General features: G+C 37.4%; 1 protein-coding gene across 2 annotated transcripts in view; it reads left to right on the top strand.

Annotated features, from left to right (window-relative positions):
- The window catches only part of LOC148955792 (uncharacterized), a 140,962-nt gene that overhangs the window by 14,333 nt on the left and 109,608 nt on the right, over positions 1–17,021 (top strand). Inside the window, exons 1-2 of one of the 2 annotated variants that reach the window (XM_089108355.1) lie at positions 7,234–7,279; positions 10,409–10,572. In XM_089108355.1, coding sequence (XP_088964481.1) covers positions 7,264–7,279; positions 10,409–10,572 — 180 coding nt within the window. In that variant the 5' untranslated portion in view covers positions 7,234–7,263. Of the gene's footprint in view, positions 1–7,233; positions 7,280–10,408; positions 10,573–17,021 lie in introns of those variants that run through there. The other variant, XM_089108354.1, reaches the window with a different exon arrangement.

Raw genomic sequence — 17,021 nt, 5'->3', positions numbered from 1 at the left:
GTTGGGCCCTTGGGAGCGCGCTGGGCCGTTGAGGCCCGGAGGAGGCCCGGTGGGGCACCGGGTGGGCCTTTGGGTGCCTGGGGGCCCTTTGGGGCCCGGTGGAGGGCCTTTGGGCCCCCGTTGGGCCTTTGGGAGCTCGTTGGGCCTTTGGGGACCGGTGGTGGACGTTTGGGAGCTCGATGGGCCTTTGGGGCACTTGGTGGGCCTTTGGGGGTCTGGGTGGGCCTTTGGGGGGCCGGGGGGCCCTTTGAGGACCAGAGGAGGGCCTTTGAGGGTCTGAGGAGGGCGTTTGGGGGGTTGGGGCTCTATGGGAGCTTGGGGGACCTTTGAGTACCGGGGGCTTCCTTCGGGGTTGTGGTAGGGGATCGGAACCCTTTGGGGTTGGGGTACAGGACCTCACAACACTGTTCAAATGGAACTTGTGTATTATAACGACCACAGAGTTTCACCCTCAAATTCTCTTCTAAAACCTTTCCTAAAATCTTCTTATAATCCCATAAAATGGATAAAACGGTTTCGCCCAAATAATCCCTAAACGTAATTTCAGCGTGTTCCTTTTGTTTGGCATCTCTGCGCTAACGCATTTCAAATTTCTAGGAAACCCTTTCCTAAGTTAATCTCTTCATCTCATAAATTTTCCTAGCTAAACTATTAGGGTTTCGTTAGAATATCAATTTATCTCTCCGACTTAAAGCTCCGTGAAGCCGTATTTAAAAATAGAATTTCTATCTCTTTAGACTCCCGCATAATTCCAAGATAACAAGTGATGTCATTTATAATTCCTGACACTAAAGATCAATGAAGCCCTATTTAAAAATAGAATATTAATTTTTCTCTCTGACCTAATGAACGTTTATCCCACAGACCTAAGATTAAAGAAGCCTTAATGTTTCTTAATTCTCCCCTTCGTGAATCAATAATTTCCCCTAGCGATTATGTAAATCAAGTTCACAGGTGCTACTCGTGACAGGACCACGTAGTTTATGGTTTTCCATGTGAGAAAATTCCTGTTTTTCCAAGTGAGAAAATTCCTGTTTTTTCATTCTCACTGAACCATATAACAGACATGAATTGCTGTTGACATCCATAAATGTGACAAAGTTCCTGTTTTTCAAATTCTCACTGACAAAAACCATTAAACATCCATGAAAAACATCAAATAAATCGACCGACACACATAACCATCCATGAATTATGTAAAAAAAGTTATAGGTGGCAGCAGGGATGCGTGATCGCGCCTCCTGACCCCTCTCTACTACTGTTGCACTTAATGGTACACACGAAAGAAGTCAAGTTTGGTTAATTTTAGTTAAAAAATAAAAAAAAATAGGATGAATATATAATAGTTTAGAAACAAATTTGGGCTATATATTTGCACATTATGGGGGTGGGGGGTGGGGTGTTTGGTAAAGCATAGCATATAATAAATACCTAACCTAGGTACCGTTCCCCCCCCCCGCTAAAGCCCAAAAAACAACAGTTTAAATATTGTAAATTCGATGAGAAACCACGCTCTTCGATCAATTTAGATAACAACTACCCGCTTTACGGGTCTCCATCACTGCATTCTCTCGACAGTCTATAGCGCTGTGTACCATTAAGCGCAACTGTACCTTTATTCTTTTATACCTTAGCTACACCCCCTCGCTCTATCCTTTCTCCCTAAAGGGATATACTCGTATCCAGCCTAAAATAATTCGTGCGCAACTATGTGATGCTCTACGACTGTTAGTTTTATTGGTTGAACGGCCTATAGTAACATTACACTGTTTATAGACTTCACAAATGTTAAAGGCCTAGCGCCAATATGGCCTCTAAAATTGGGAGCTATACACTGTAAAAGATAAATAGGATTTCCAACAAGCCTTTTTGCTGAACTGTAAACCGGTTATAAATTGATCCAATTTTTTTTTTGATTAAATAAAAAAAACAAGTTTTTTAAACTGAAAGTAAGGAGCGACATTAAAACTTAAAACGAACAGAAATTATTCTGTATATGAAAGAGACTGTCCCCTCCTCAACGCCTCGCTCTTTAAGCTAAATTTTTTTATTATTTTAAAAAATAAATTTTTGATAAAGATTCAAAATTAATAGTAAATAGCATGGCATTGAGACGATAACAGTCCCTTATATAAACAGAATATTTTCTGGTCGTTTTAAGTTTTAATGTCACTTATCAATTTCAGTTTAAAAAAACTAGTTTTTTTTTATTTAATTTTTGAACGTTTTTAAAAAAATGAATTTTTTTATATTTGCGTACCATGCAGGAATGATTAAAAAAGAATTTTCATATTAGTTTACTTTTATTTAATTAGATGGCTTTCTCGAAATTTGTTTAATTTTATTTACGAACGTTTTTATTAGTAATAAATATACGTAACTTACGAATTAACTTATGTAACGAACTTCTATATTCATATATTTTTAATACGTTTATTAGGGGGGTAACCCCCTAGTCAATACCTTGCTCTTTAAGTGAAAGTTCGAATTTTGTTCCAAATTCTTTAAAAATGACCGCTTAATCACAAAGGCCGTTAATTAGAATAAATAGCTCTTATGAAAGTTCTAAAAAATGTTTGGCTTAAAGAGCGAGGCATTGACTACGGGGTGAACCCAAATATATATGTAATATTTTCTGTTCGTTTAAAGTTTCGACGTTGCTGCTGTTGCAGTTGAAATACTTGTTTTTTATATTAAATTTATGATCTTTTTTTAAATAATGCTGGGAAGTCTGGCGTCCCCTTCATAGCAATGTCCCTTCCCCCATGAAAACTTCCTTCATGGAAAGATCCTCTCATATAACTCCTGACACCCCCCCCCCACTACCAGGAAAAATCTCCCCTGAAAACGTCTGTATACTTCCAAATAACCAATACTATATGTTAACATTGGGTAAAGTTCATAACTTTCAGCCCTCCCCCCGGGAACTTCGGGGGATTGAGTCATCCTAAAAGGCATACCTAAAATATTTTCGAACATGCTGAACAAAATGGGTATCTCAAAATTTTGATCAGGTGACTTTGGGAAAAAACTGAGCGTGGGAGGGGGCCTAGTTGCCCTCCATTTTTTTGGTCACTTAAAAAGAGCACTAGAACTTTTAATTTCTATTCCAATGAGCCCTTTAACGATATTCTAAGACAACTAGGTCGATACAATCACCCCTGGGAAAAAAAACAAAAAAAAAAACAAACAAATAAACACGCATCCGTGATCTTTCTTCTGGCAAAAAATACAAAATTCCACATTTTTGTAGATGGAAGCTTGAAACCTCTACAGTAAGGTTCTCTGATACAGGGAATATGATGTTGTGATTTTCATTAAGTTTCTATGGCTTTTAGAGGGTCTTTCCCCTTTTTTTCGAAAATCAGTCAAGTTTTCTCAGGCGCCTAACTTTAGATGGGATTGATTAAACTTGATAAAACTTCAACATTTGAAATCAGTATTAAAAGATAATTCTTTTGATGTATCTATTTGTATCAAAATGCCGTTTTCTAGAGTTTCGGTTACCATTGAGCCGGGTCGCTCCTTACTTACAGTTCGTTACCACGAACTGTTTGAAAATGTGATTCGTCGTTGAAGTCTAACAAACTCTTAAAATTATTAAGATTTATATACTTTTCATTAGCAAAAATGTAAATATCGGCGTAAATAGGTTTTATTAATCAACATGGTTTGGTATTCAACAGCAGATTGAAATTTCTTGAATATCATATTGAATTTGACTATGGTGTCATTTAAAGGAACATGTTGAATAGAAATTCAAATCAAATGTTGGAATTGTGACAGAAAAGAGCAGAAGTTGTGACAGAAATTTACCACGCCAATGCTTAAAATATGTTATTTTCTGAATTTAAAGTCTTTCTAATTAGAAACAAAAATCCTTACGTGAGAGCAGCTCTCGTTTTTGCGATGAACCCCGTTTATACAATGAGAACCACAAAGGGTTGAACAAAAAATCTTGCCTGTATTTGCCACAAATTTGCTGATAGCAGTAAATACCAAAGTAAACAAATTTATCAAAAGGAAAAAGACGCCTGTAGAAGTTCTTTACTAGACACAAAGAAACCATGAGACATTCCTAAAATTAGGAAATTTTCCAAAATAGCGAACCTTTCAACTGGGATTGAAAATACTATAATTTAATAGCCATAATAATGCTTCGAAAAATGATTAAAATGAAAATCTAATTTTTCACGTAATTAATTAAAAAATACGATGTTTAGCCAAAAAAGTTTCATCAAAAAGTTCATAGTAACGAACTGTAAGCAAGGAGTGAGTCAGCTCTAGCAATTGTAACCGAAACTCTAAAAAACAGAATTCTCATAACAGTTGATAAAAATTGGCTTTTTATGCGGATTCCAAACATATAAAATTCATTAAGTTGAATGTTACACATGAAAAGCTACGAACCAGAAAACATTTAGCCTACCTGATTTTTGGAAAAGGGGGGGGGGGCAACAGGTCAATGTAAATCACATCACCAGATTCAGCGTATCAGAAAACCTTATTTTAGAGGTTTCAAGCTCGTATCTACAAAACTATGGAATTTTGTGTTTTTACCAGAGGACAGATCACGGATGAGTGTTTATTGGTTTATTTGTTTTTATTTTTTATTCTAGCGCTCTTTTTAAAGGATAATAAAGATTTGCGGCAAACTAAACCCCATCCAATGCCCATTTTCCCTAAAAGGCATCTGATCAAAATATTTAGATAACCGTATGACTCAGCCTAGTTGAAAGGTCAATAACTATGCCTCTGGTGATGACATGACCCCCACAGCCCCTAGAAAAGGGCTGTAACTTATGGAATTTGCTCATTGTTTACACATAGTATCTGTTATTGGTAAATTAACGGAGATTTTTTGGGCTGAATTCTCAAGGGGGGGGGGGGAAGTTCACAGAAAGAATTTTCTACGAGGAAAAAAGTTTCCAGTACACAGTAAACTCTACATTGGGGGGGGGGGATTTCCTGGCATGATTTAAAAAGTGTTCAGAAATTAAATACAACAAACAAGCTTTTAAAACTAAAAACGAACTGAAATTTAATCCGTATATCAGGGGTACTCCTCCTTCCACCCTCACTCTTTACGCCAAAGTTTGATTTTTATCTCAATTTTGTAAAAAAAAGACTGCTCAAACACATGGGTCGATGTAGTTTTAAACAATTTAAGTACTTCAGCGTGAAGTGTGAGGATTGAGGAATAGACACCCCCCTCAAAAACGTAATTAATTTAAAAAAAACAAAAAGTTTTTCTACGGGAAGTGAAGAGCGAAGTTGAAACTTAAAACGAACAAAAATTATTGCTTCACAGTCTATCCAACACATTGATAAAACTAGTGCAAATAAATCAACTGATAATATTTTCCTATGTTTGTATGATTATGAAAACTAGTACTTCACTGAAAACACAAACCAATTTTGGAGTATTGTTACAATAGAAGCAGACCAATTAAGGACACCTTTTGAAACAAAAAGTATTTTAAGATTGTTAATTTATTTGATTTTATAGCTTTTTAACTAAAAGTAAGGATTGCCTATTGAGAAAAATAGCCATCTGGCATTGAATCAGGAATGTTAACTATTGTTTTGGTTAGTTTTAAAAGTAAAACATTATTGCGAAAACAAATTGATGGTGATTTCAAAAAAGAGCCTGAAACCCTTGAAAATGGGGTGGGATCGAAATAAAAAGTGCTTCATTGGAATCAGCATGTTTAAAAACTTTTTGTAGGATAATTACAGTCCTTCACCTTGAACACCGAGGAAAATCCCTTTTTTGCAGAGGTGGCACTGATGTATCCCCTTTTTTCCACCAGGGCTAGCGCATGACCAGAACGTCATAGAGAGATGTTTAATGGCTCATTCGAACGGAATTTAAATTTGCTTGGAGGGTATCTAGCCCCCTCCCCAAAAGGCCCACTCTCCCCAAAGTCGTCCTATAAAAATGTTTAATAACCATTTTGTACAACATAGTTCAAAGGATAGTGCATATAACTACAAGCACCTTGTGTAATTTGATACATTAGAACTACTTGAAAAAAGCAAATTCCTATGGACCATGTATAGCTAGTAGCGGCTTATGTAATATGATACTTTAGAAATACCTGAAAAACCTAATATCCCTCAAAAATAATCCAAAAGTAACAGTAGGCCTACAATCGTAGTTATTGATCCAAACATTTCATCTCAGCTAGTCGACAGCCCCTTGAAATTTCTACTGTAACTTTGGGGACTCATTTCTTCATGTTATTACTGTCCACTCCTTCAACTTCCAATAATGTAAAACCGTTCATCTCAATAATACAAATATTTTTCAAATAAAACTTGAAAAAACTACTTTTCACAGTTATCACTCTGAACTGTCCTTCTCTACGGTAAATTAGGGATGCCACCCGGTGAGAAAAAAAATCACTAGATTCTTAAAAAAAAAATCCCTAAATCAGCACATAAATCACTAGATTATTGACCAGAAATCACTAGAATTTTAATACTCTTCATCATTATAATTAATGATTGTTTTATTTCTTTACCATGTTCTATAAAGGCACATCTACAGGAAGAGGGTAAAATTACCCCCTAGATATGGAAAAAACACCTTTAGATTGATGTTTTGTTTTTTCTCAAGCGAAAATTACCCTTGAAATTTTGAGAAATGCCTTTCGCATCTTTATGCAGAGAATGGAACAAAATTCTTGCTTCCCCCCTGTTCCCGAATTGACGCCAGTGACAATTTTGAAAATGGCTTTTGATGTGGATTGAGTATTCGACTTTAAGGAAGCGTGAACTTCATTGAAAGAAAGGCATATAATAAGAACTTTTTTTTTGCGGACAGGAACGATGTTTCAGGGGTATTTAAAATTAAGTTTTAGAAATGACAAATTATTAGAAAAATATAACTCACTATAAAAAAAATGCTTCTGAAGGCACAGTCCTGAAACCCTCTCTCTTAGAATAATTGTCCAACTCTCGTAATTTGCGGTTTATTTGATATAAAAGCCTTTTATCGGCAGTTTCAGGAATAAACCTGTTTTGTTGAGTATTCATCTAATGGTCTAAACTCTTAGATCTGGTTTTTTTGACATTGCTGTCTGGGATTTCGGTTTTTTATTGCTTCTTGCCTACACGTGCATTACCCAGACTTCTATTAGACAGTTCGATTATTTTTTTACCTTAAAATCATTCTCAAGGACCAAGTTAGTAGCATGTTGAAAATTGAATGTGATAGTTGTTGGACTAATATGGCTTGAACCGAGTTTAGATAGCACAATGGAGGGAAATGAAGGTAGAATAATAGGTTACAACTATTTTCAAAAAATCTAAACAATAGCATTGATTAGCGAGTACTGCTTTTCTATATTTACAATTTAAAAAATATAAGCAAAGTATCGCCAAGAAAAGTAAAGAGCGAATTTAAAACTTCAAACGAGTAGAAATTAGGTTATAGAGTATATGGAAACTAATGTGGGTACTTATGTGTTATAGCGACCAACCAAAGAAGTGAAGGTAGGTTAATCATAATGAAATATACCAACATATGACGAAAATATAATACTTTAGAAACCCAATTATAGAAACGGTACTTATGTATTATAGCGGCAACACTTAAGTTCTTTATCCAAGTACAGCCTGTTTCTCTGACGCTCAATCGTAATGAATTATCACAAAAAATTATGAGAATATAATATTTACACATTAGGGGGGGGGGGTTGCGGATTAAGTATAGTGGGTCTGCATGAAAAATATGTCAAATAAAATTATTCTGCGTAAAAGTAATATCATGAAATAAAAATTATTTTCTAACTTCACACTGTCCAAATACTTTAGAACCACCCCCCACCCCCTAATTTGCAAATATATGGCCCAAATTAAATATTTTCTATCTATTCTGTCCCTTGTCTTTGTCTTGTCTCACGCTAAGCGGAAAGAAACTAATGAATGAAACAAGCTTTACAGTGCTTCAGTGGATGAAGAACTTGAGTGTTGCCGCTATACTTATTTATTATAGCGACCACACCAAAGAAGTTAAGTTAGGCTAATCATAATGAACTATACCAAAATATTGTGAAAATATAATACTTTAGTAACACAATTGTGGAAACTAAAACAGAGAATTGTGAAAGCAGATATTAAATACCCCAGAACGCATTATATTAAATACCTAACCTAGCCTAACCAACTCGATATATTAAATATCTAATTAAAATATACCTGTGTAGTAGTTTATCTCACTCAGGCTAAGCCAATTATCTCCAAGTTAACACAGAGAAACCGGTTTTACAACAGATTAAGAACAACAGTGTGGTCTATATAATACGTAAGTGCCGATACGGAAATTTTCGGGGGGACGTTTTTCCCCAGCCCTCGCTCTTTGCGCTAAGGTTCGACTTTCTACTCAAATTCTTTAAGAAAGACTGATCAAACACAAGGGTCATACAATTTGAATGAGATCTATGTTTAAAAAAGTTTAAGATTTTAAGGAAGGGTCAGCCTTCCCTACCCATGTAAGAAATGATTTCTGATCACATTGAGTTTCAATGTTGCTCTTTAATTTCAACTTGTTCTTTTTTTATTTAATTTATAGATGAACCAATTTGCTTTCTTTATATCTCTCTTTGGCTGCTGGCATATGTCCTCATGGAATTTTGTTGTTTGATTGTCACAGAATAATCGGAGATCACTCACATGCCGCTCTTCGACCAATTTTTAACGCTCGGAAGAAAGTACTATTAATCATAACAACTTTTTTCTTCTTTTTGCTATTAAAGGGGGCAGTGAGTCTCGGTTACACCATGTAAGGTTTTACCCAGCCAGGCACTCAGAAAGCTCATGTACTCTTTCCTTTATATTAGAACTTTCTCATAAAGTTTGATGCGCATTGGCATTACATGATAAATTATGGGGATTTTTACACTTCTACGGAGTTTACTTTTTCCAGTACCTTTACTGGCGGTTGCATCAAGACTGGGCTGGGTAATTGTAGACAGAGAAAAGCCAAGACAGATAGTCCAAGTAATTGAGAGGCAAATGTTTAAATGGCTGGGGCACGGGTAAATGGCAGGAGTATGAATGACTCTCTTATTGGACACATACTTGTCAGGTTAGTTTTTGGAAAGGCATGCCTGCCTAGAGCCTTGAGCCTAGAATTGAACGCACGTTCAAAAATAACCTAATTCAATTTGTAAGCTAATTTTTAATTTTCAATAAATATATTCATGCTACACATCCAGTCTATAGAACCCGATCTGTAACAGACCCAAATCTATTTTCCAGCGTCAATTTTGACTGAGCCTCCTGTAAGCCACCCCAGCCTCGCCTCTGGTTAACCACCCAGTGCTTATTGGTAGCGTATGAGAATATGCACATAAACAACCATTATGACATGATAGGGCAACCTTTTGTTTGGCCAGAACAGTTTCCGGTCCCTGTAATTTTTGTCAGGCTCGTACAAGGACATAACCGACTTTTATCCTCTGTACCTTTTCCTTAGTACTCTATCTAGAATCGTGAATCGCCTCTGCCCCCTTAAGTAATACTATTTACCATCAGTTCATCTAATTTTGGCAACGTATTCCACAAGATAGCCCATTTCACCACCAGACACTGGGTAAGACGCCAGTGTCTGGGCGGTCACTCAGATTTGCCTCAGATTAGCGGTAATTGGCCGTTGTCTGTGTACCACGTGAAGGTTGTCAACAATACCGTCGGTAAGTCCTCCTCTCATCATTAATCTATGGATATTTTTCAGATAATTGGTCTAATTTTGCACTTTCGAAGCCTTGTCCTCCTTTCGAATTGCTACTCCTCCAAGAAACGAGGCAAATTTCAAAGCCTAAATACTGTCATCTAGTATTTAAGTTCCTACAAGATGCATCTTTTGGATTCCCAATTGAATTTTAGTATGCCTGCAGTGTCAAATCAAGATTCAATATTCTTCATTTAAGTTTTAGCAGCATATTGTTTTAAATTTTGTCGAACGAAAGTCGAAAAGGTTGCCCTCTTTCCACTACTTGGTGTACATCTCAGAACGTCAGAACCTGTGCTGCACATCTCCACCACATTTAACACAGTTTCTGTCATGCTTGGCACAATTTCCGTCACACTTGGTACACTTCTGGCATGTTTGGCACGCACCCCCTGATGTTCGTGATCACCACTTCTCAAAGTTGGCACCCCCTCAATCAAAATAATGAACAAAATTACAAACTATCCTCATGCAACAAAATGATTCTAAAACTTAAAGGGGGGAAAAATAGATTTCAGTTTGTGCACTCTGGGATAAGAACACTTAAATGAAAGAACTAAAAGCAGGCTCTTTTAAAAATACTCATGGCGATTCTTATGATATAGCTCATTTGTTAATTTTTTGTTCATAATCTTCCTTGTGCGAAGTTAAACATATTTTCGCTTGCAGAGTCCATGGTTTTGATGGATTTATCAACTTCCAAAGGATGTAGTCAAATTAACGATAGTTACTGGAAGAGACAGAGAGAACAAATAGATATGTTCTTGGAAAAACTGCTGGCAGATCAGTGCGTCGAAAAAGATCAGCTGTTTAATCCAGAAATAACTTCCAAGGTAAAAGAAAAAGAAAGATTATTGACTTATAACTCCATCGTAAAAAGTATGTTTGAATTTTATCGGCATAGACTCTAATGTATTTCAGTGAGCCAGTTAGTATTATGTCTTGTTTCTAAAGAGACAAATAGCCGCCTTTCAAAAACTTGTAATTCCAACCTCCAATGGGAAACTTTAAGCCTTCAAAAAGATTGTACATTTTTTAAACAGGTTTTTTGTAAGTAGTCCTTATTTTTCCTTGGGATTTATCGTGAAAAGTTAATCAAATAGTTCATAGTAAAGAACTGTAAGGAGCGATGCGGCTCAACAGTAGCCGAAACTGTAAGAGACAGAGTCTTGATAATAATATATACGTCAAAAGAATCGAATTTTGATGCTTATTCAAAATATATAAAATTCATGAAATCTAATGTTACCCATCAAAAGTTACGAGCCTGAGAAAATTTGCCTAATTTTTGAAAAAGGGGGGAAATACCCATAATAAATTAGGTGATCTTAATGAGAATCGCACCACGAGGCTGAGAATATCAGAGAACTCTACTGTTTCTATTGAGGTTTCAAGCTCCTATGTACAAAAATGTGGGATTTTGAATTTTTTCCAAGAAACAAGATCACTGATGCGTGTTTATTTGTTTGTTTGTTTTTTTTCTCAAGGATTATCGTATTGAACCAGTGATCCTAGAAGATCGGGAGATGGCTCACTTTATCGGAAATCAAAAGTTACCGTGCCCTTTTTAAGTGACCAAAAATGTTGGAGGGCAGCTAGCCCCCTACCCACTCCCCTTTTTACCCAAAATTGTGCAATCAAAATGTTGATACAGCAATTTTCTTCAGCATGGTCGAAAGATCTAATAACTATGTCTATGAGGATGACTTGACCCCCCAAAGCTCCCGGGGGAAGGGCTGTAAGTGATGAGCTTTGCCCGTTGCTTACATATGGTGTTGGTTATTGGGAAGTATAAAATTATTTTCGGGGGGATTTTTTGGTGGGGGTGCTTACGTGGGAGGATCTTTTCATGGAGAAGTTATCGTGGGGAAAGGGAATTTTCCATGAGAGAAGAAGCTGAATTTCCCAGCATTAATAAAAAAAAACTTTCAGAAATTAAACAAAAAAACAAGTTTTTGAACTGACAATAAGGATCAACATCAAACTTATACGCTAAATTGTTTTTTGAAGTTGTAAAAAGCTGATTATTCTAATTAAACGGTCCTTGTGTATCAGGAGTCATTCTCAAATATTTGGGAGAAAATCTCAAATTTTAGAGTAAAGCGCGAGGTATTAAGGATCGGGCAATCTCCTCATAAACGTAATGATTTATGTTCGTTTGTAGTGTTTGTGTTGCTTTTTACTTTCAGTTGAAAAAACACATTTTTAAAATTTATTATTGAATAAAAACCATACAATTACCTAAAAAGACCTACAATTACCGGACGGTTGCAATAAGCTTCAATATGCAACCACACGGTTATGAATTTGATTTGGTATAAAGTTTCAGCACCCCTAATTCTTAATTTTTCAAACACAGTCGCTGCTATAGTCGCAGTCGCTGCTATAAGCATTCGCAGTCGCAAGCACTTGTAGTTGCAAGTATTCACAGTCGTAATTAGTTGCAGTCGCAAGTATCTGGAATCGTAAGTTGCCGCAGTCACAGACTCAAGTAGTCACAGTAAAAGTCGTAATCCGCCCCAGTCGCAAGAAGTTGCAATCAGAGTCACAAGTAGTCACACTCGCAACGAGTCACAGTAGCAGTCACAATTAGTCGCAGCAGCAGGCATGATCAGAATTACAAGTAGTCGTAGTCCCAAGTAATCGAAATCGCAAGTAGTCGTAGTCACAGTCGCAGGTAGTCGTAGTTGCAAGTAGCTGAAGTCGTAAGTAGTCATAGTCCCACTCACAAGAAGTAACAGTCGCAGGTAGTTGCAGTTGAAAGTAGTCATAGTTTCAGTCACAAGTGGTCGCAGTCACGGTAGTTGTAGTTGTAGTAGCCCGGAAACTTTGAAAATTGAATGGCCCTCCATAGTTCGTGGCAGCTCTTGGTCTTGAACTTCCTGGCCCGTGGCACTTTATGGCCCGTTTGAAGCAAATGATGAAACTTTTCGCGGGGATGACAGGGAATAAATGGCCCTCCGCGGTCCGTGAAAGCTCTTGACCCGTCGCACTCCCTGGACTGTGCCACTTCCTAGCCTGTGGCACATCCTGGCCCTTGATACTCCACACACCGTGGATCATCATGGTAAAGGGCACACAGGTGGCCAGGGAACTCAGGACTGGGGGCAGGGGCATTGAGGACCAGAGGCAACCTCCCATAAGTTTTGTCAGAAAAAATTGTTAAAATATTTTTAGGGGGATGGGACACAGGCCACAGGGGTGTCAAAGACTATGACGAACCACGAGGGATGGTGTGCTACATGGGCTGGTAGTACCCTTGGACCTTGATGATCCGTGGGGTAAGGAGTACCGTGGGCTAGGAAGTGCTAAGGGCTAGGAAGTGTTATGGCCACGGAGTACCAGAGGCCAAGAACTGCCACTGGCCATAGAGGCTCATTCATTCCCCGTCATCTACGCGAGAATTTACATCATTTGCATCGAACGGGCCAGTATTATCATGGACCAGGAACTACCGTGGACCGTGGATGGCCATTCATTCCCTATCATCTTTGCAAAAATGCCACCATTTGATTCAAACGGGCCAGGAAGTACCACGGACCAGGGAGTGCCACAGGCCAAGAAGTGCCAAGTGCCTTTGAGGACTATTCATTCCCCGTCATCTCTGCGAAAAATTTCATCATTGGCTTTAAACTGGCCAGGAAGTGCCATGAGCCACGGAGTGCCAGGAACGAAGAAGTGCTAAGGGCAATGGAGGGTTATTCATTTCCCGTCATACCAGAGACAATTTTCATCATTTGCTTCAAACGGGTCAGAATGTGCTAACAATTAAGGAATCTAATACAGGAGAATGTGCTTCGTTGATGGATAAAGTCACTTCTACGGAACTTGACCTGAAAAAACTAAGCGAGAGTTAATGCAAAATATAACTAAGAAGGTTATTGAAAGGTTTTCGGATGCTGATTCTTTCCGCCAGACATCCCACGACATTATTTGTCAAACATATGACGCAATTACTCTTGATTATCAACCGAAATTTGAAAAAATTGAACAGTCGCTGAAAACTCTTCGCCACCAAATTATAAATCAAGAAGAGAAAGTCATGAAAATTGAGATGAAACTAGATTCATTTGAACAAGAAGTGCTGCTTGATTCGCTAATTTTGCATGGTGTTAAGCAGCAGTCCGGATCTGACCTCCAATCAACAATCCTGCAAGTTTTCGTAACCAAAATGAAACCTGACTGAAATTAATGGTGCCCAAATTAGGAATATCTACAGATTCAAAATATCTCATGCTTTAACCGATGCCTCCCTAAACGTCAAAGTCCCTTCTGTTTTAGTTAAATTTGTGAATAGTGATATAGCGAAGAAAGTCTTCAAAGCAAAAGCCAGGTTATCTTCAAGTGGAATTTTCCTATCGGAAGCATTGACAAAGAGGAGACGTGAGATCATATATGCCGCTAAGGACAAATTTGGACATAGAAATGTTTGGACTGATCGTGGGCAAATTTTGGCAAGGCCTAATGGTGAAAGTGTCACTAGAAAAATTCATACTCTAGCCGTGTGTGTTTAAAAATAAGTTTTTTTTCTTTTTTTTTTTTCTTTTTTTTTTATAGGTATGTTTAGTATCTTGCAGTATTGCAGTATTGGTATGATTGTTGTGTTTTTATTTATTTATTTATTTTTATGTTTTTTTTTTATTTATAGCCTCTTAGTTATTTTTTTATTTATTTTGTGTGTGTGTGTTGCGGTGCAGATTTGATACATAGACTCCTTAAGTTATAAGAATTTTTGTAACTCAGGCTCTGGGGATTCTTACTCCCTTGATGGGCGTTTACTTCAGATGAAAAAAATCCCATTGGACGTTTTTAGTATTGTTATTAATCCTACTGGTCAAATTAAAATAGATTCCCTAACTATTCCACAACAAATAACTAGTAAGAATGTTTCTTATTCAAAGTGGGCTACTAGACAAGATGCTCATTTTTCGGTCCTTCAACTCAATACTCAGGGTCTATGCTCATCGATTGATCAGTTGAGGCAGATATTTTTTGATGGGCGACCCGATGTTATCGGATTATGTGGCTCTTAATCGAGCTAGAGTAGTTGTTTTATATAAAGGTGGACCAAGAAGTGACCCAGCCAATTATTGTCGTATATCTTTGCTGTCTGTTTTAGCAAAATTTTTGAAATGACCATGCTTTCCCGTCTACTTGCTTTTCTAGAGGCTAAAAAAATTTTTCATGATTTTTAGTTTGGCTTCCGAGCTAAACATTCTACGGAGCATGCGTGCGTAGCTCTTTTAAATTGTCTCCGCACCGCGCTTGACTCTGGTTTGATTCCTGCAGCTATATTCCTATATGTCCCTAAGGCTTTTGACTCTTTAACTCATGAAATTCTGCTGTGTAAGCTATCACACAATGGTGTAAGAGGACAGGCTCATGCTTGGTTTGATTCCTATTTGTCAGGTAGAACTATCTCCGCAGATTCCCTTTCCCACTTTTCGTCTGAAGCTGAGTTTGGTGTTCCTCAAGGTTCTGTTCTTGGACCGTTTTTGTTTTGATTTATGTTAATGACCTTATAGTCGTGGTTAAGAATCAAAAACCTATAGTTTGCTGTCGCCTATGTCATCCTGAATCTTTCAATGCTAAAAAAAATCCATCGTTTTCGCAGGATGTGGACACTCTTGTTGCTTTCGATGATGACAGTACCATTGGTACTGCAGTAGGAACTGAGTCTGAGATGCTTCCCAAATTAGTTGACCTTTTTGAGAGAGTCGTTCTTTGGCTTGATGCAAATTGCCTAGCCCTAAATGTTGGTAAGTCAAGTTTTTTAATTTTTTCCCTTATTTCTCTGGCGTGCCCTGAGTTAACTTATGTCCAGCTTTCAAGGGGCTCTCGTACTAGACCTAAGGAACGATATGTCCGATTTCTCAGTATTCTTCTCGATGAAAACCTTTCATTCAAGCATCATATTGGACTATCCTAAATATACATTGGATGGAAAGAATACGAAATGATGAAATCTATTGTATGACAAATCATGCCTCCATCCTTGATCTCATTAGAAAGCGGCGATGGATGTATTGGGGGCATGTATGGAAGGCTGTATGGAAGGCTGCCGCATGACGCATGGTGTTGGACACCCCCCGGTCTCCGAAAATCAGGGAGACCGAAAATGACCCTTGGGCAGGTCGCCAAAGAAGGAGGCGAAGCTGGCGAGGTCCTCGTTGGATGAGCTATGGTTGAAGGCTCAGGACAAGTCGTCGTGGCAAACCACTGTTGCTGCCTTATGCGCCCCCAGGCGTAGGAGGACCTAAGTCTAAGTAAGTAAGTAATCATATTGGACTAATTAATATGAAGATCTCAAGGAGTCTTGGAATTTTGAGGAAGATAAAACACATTTTTCCTGGATCAGTTTTAAAAATTATGTTCTATTGCTTAGTTCAGTCCTACGTCTCTTATTGCCCTACAATGTAGATGTCAACTTTCTCTTCTTTTTTGAAACTACTTTCTAAGTTATATGATAAGGTAAGAAGGCTTATACAGGAAACAAATTGTTCTACAACTAACCCAACTAGCCTATTACTTGATTTGCAGTCTCTCTACATTCTTTCGTGCGCGTCTTTCACTTTGCATCAACTTCATGGTGATATTCCCACAGCCCTTCAAACTACTCTTTCTTTAGTTACTGATAGATCTACGCATCATCTTTAAAATTCAAGGAATATTAATATTTTGTTTGCTCCGTCGATGAGGTCTGACTTTAACCACTTAACTGCTTGTCATATCGTTTGGAATAGCCTACCTGAGTCAGCTCAAGAATGTCACTCGTTTGGTACTTTCAAAAGAATCTTAAGAAATTTTTTAATGTCTTGATTTTTAATGTTTAAATATATTTATGTTAATTTTATTATTATTATTTGGGGGGGGGGTGACACTAGCCTGGGTTGGAAACATTTGTTGTGAGGGGTATTGCGTTTGTATAATATTTTTTTGTGGTTTTGTTTCAAATATATATTTGGAATTTGGTTTAATTTATTGGATTGTCCTACATCCTACATCTAATTCCGATAATTTTTAAATATGTCATCTGTGTCCACCAAATCATATTTCTTAACCTATCTCTGTTTATACCATGCCTGGTAAACGATTAATATTTAAAAAAGCTTAACGTAAAATGAAAGTTTGAAATGCCATTGAGTATCATATTTTTATTCAGTTATCTTTTCACCGGTCCCTAGAAAGGGTCTTTTTTTTAGTTCTAGTGTTTGTTTTAACGTTTGGTTTTTATACTGTTCTTTGGACCTTTATCTTTATTTTTATTCTGCACTGAGGATGG

This window comes from Artemia sp. Qi Xiang Cuo, chromosome 2 (assembly GCF_049724085.1).
Source record: "Artemia sp. Qi Xiang Cuo chromosome 2, ASM4972408v1, whole genome shotgun sequence".
NCBI classification, from domain to species: domain Eukaryota; kingdom Metazoa; phylum Arthropoda; class Branchiopoda; order Anostraca; family Artemiidae; genus Artemia; species Artemia sp. Qi Xiang Cuo.
Note: the sequence above shows the minus strand (reverse complement) of the source record. Positions and strands in the feature narration are given on the sequence as shown.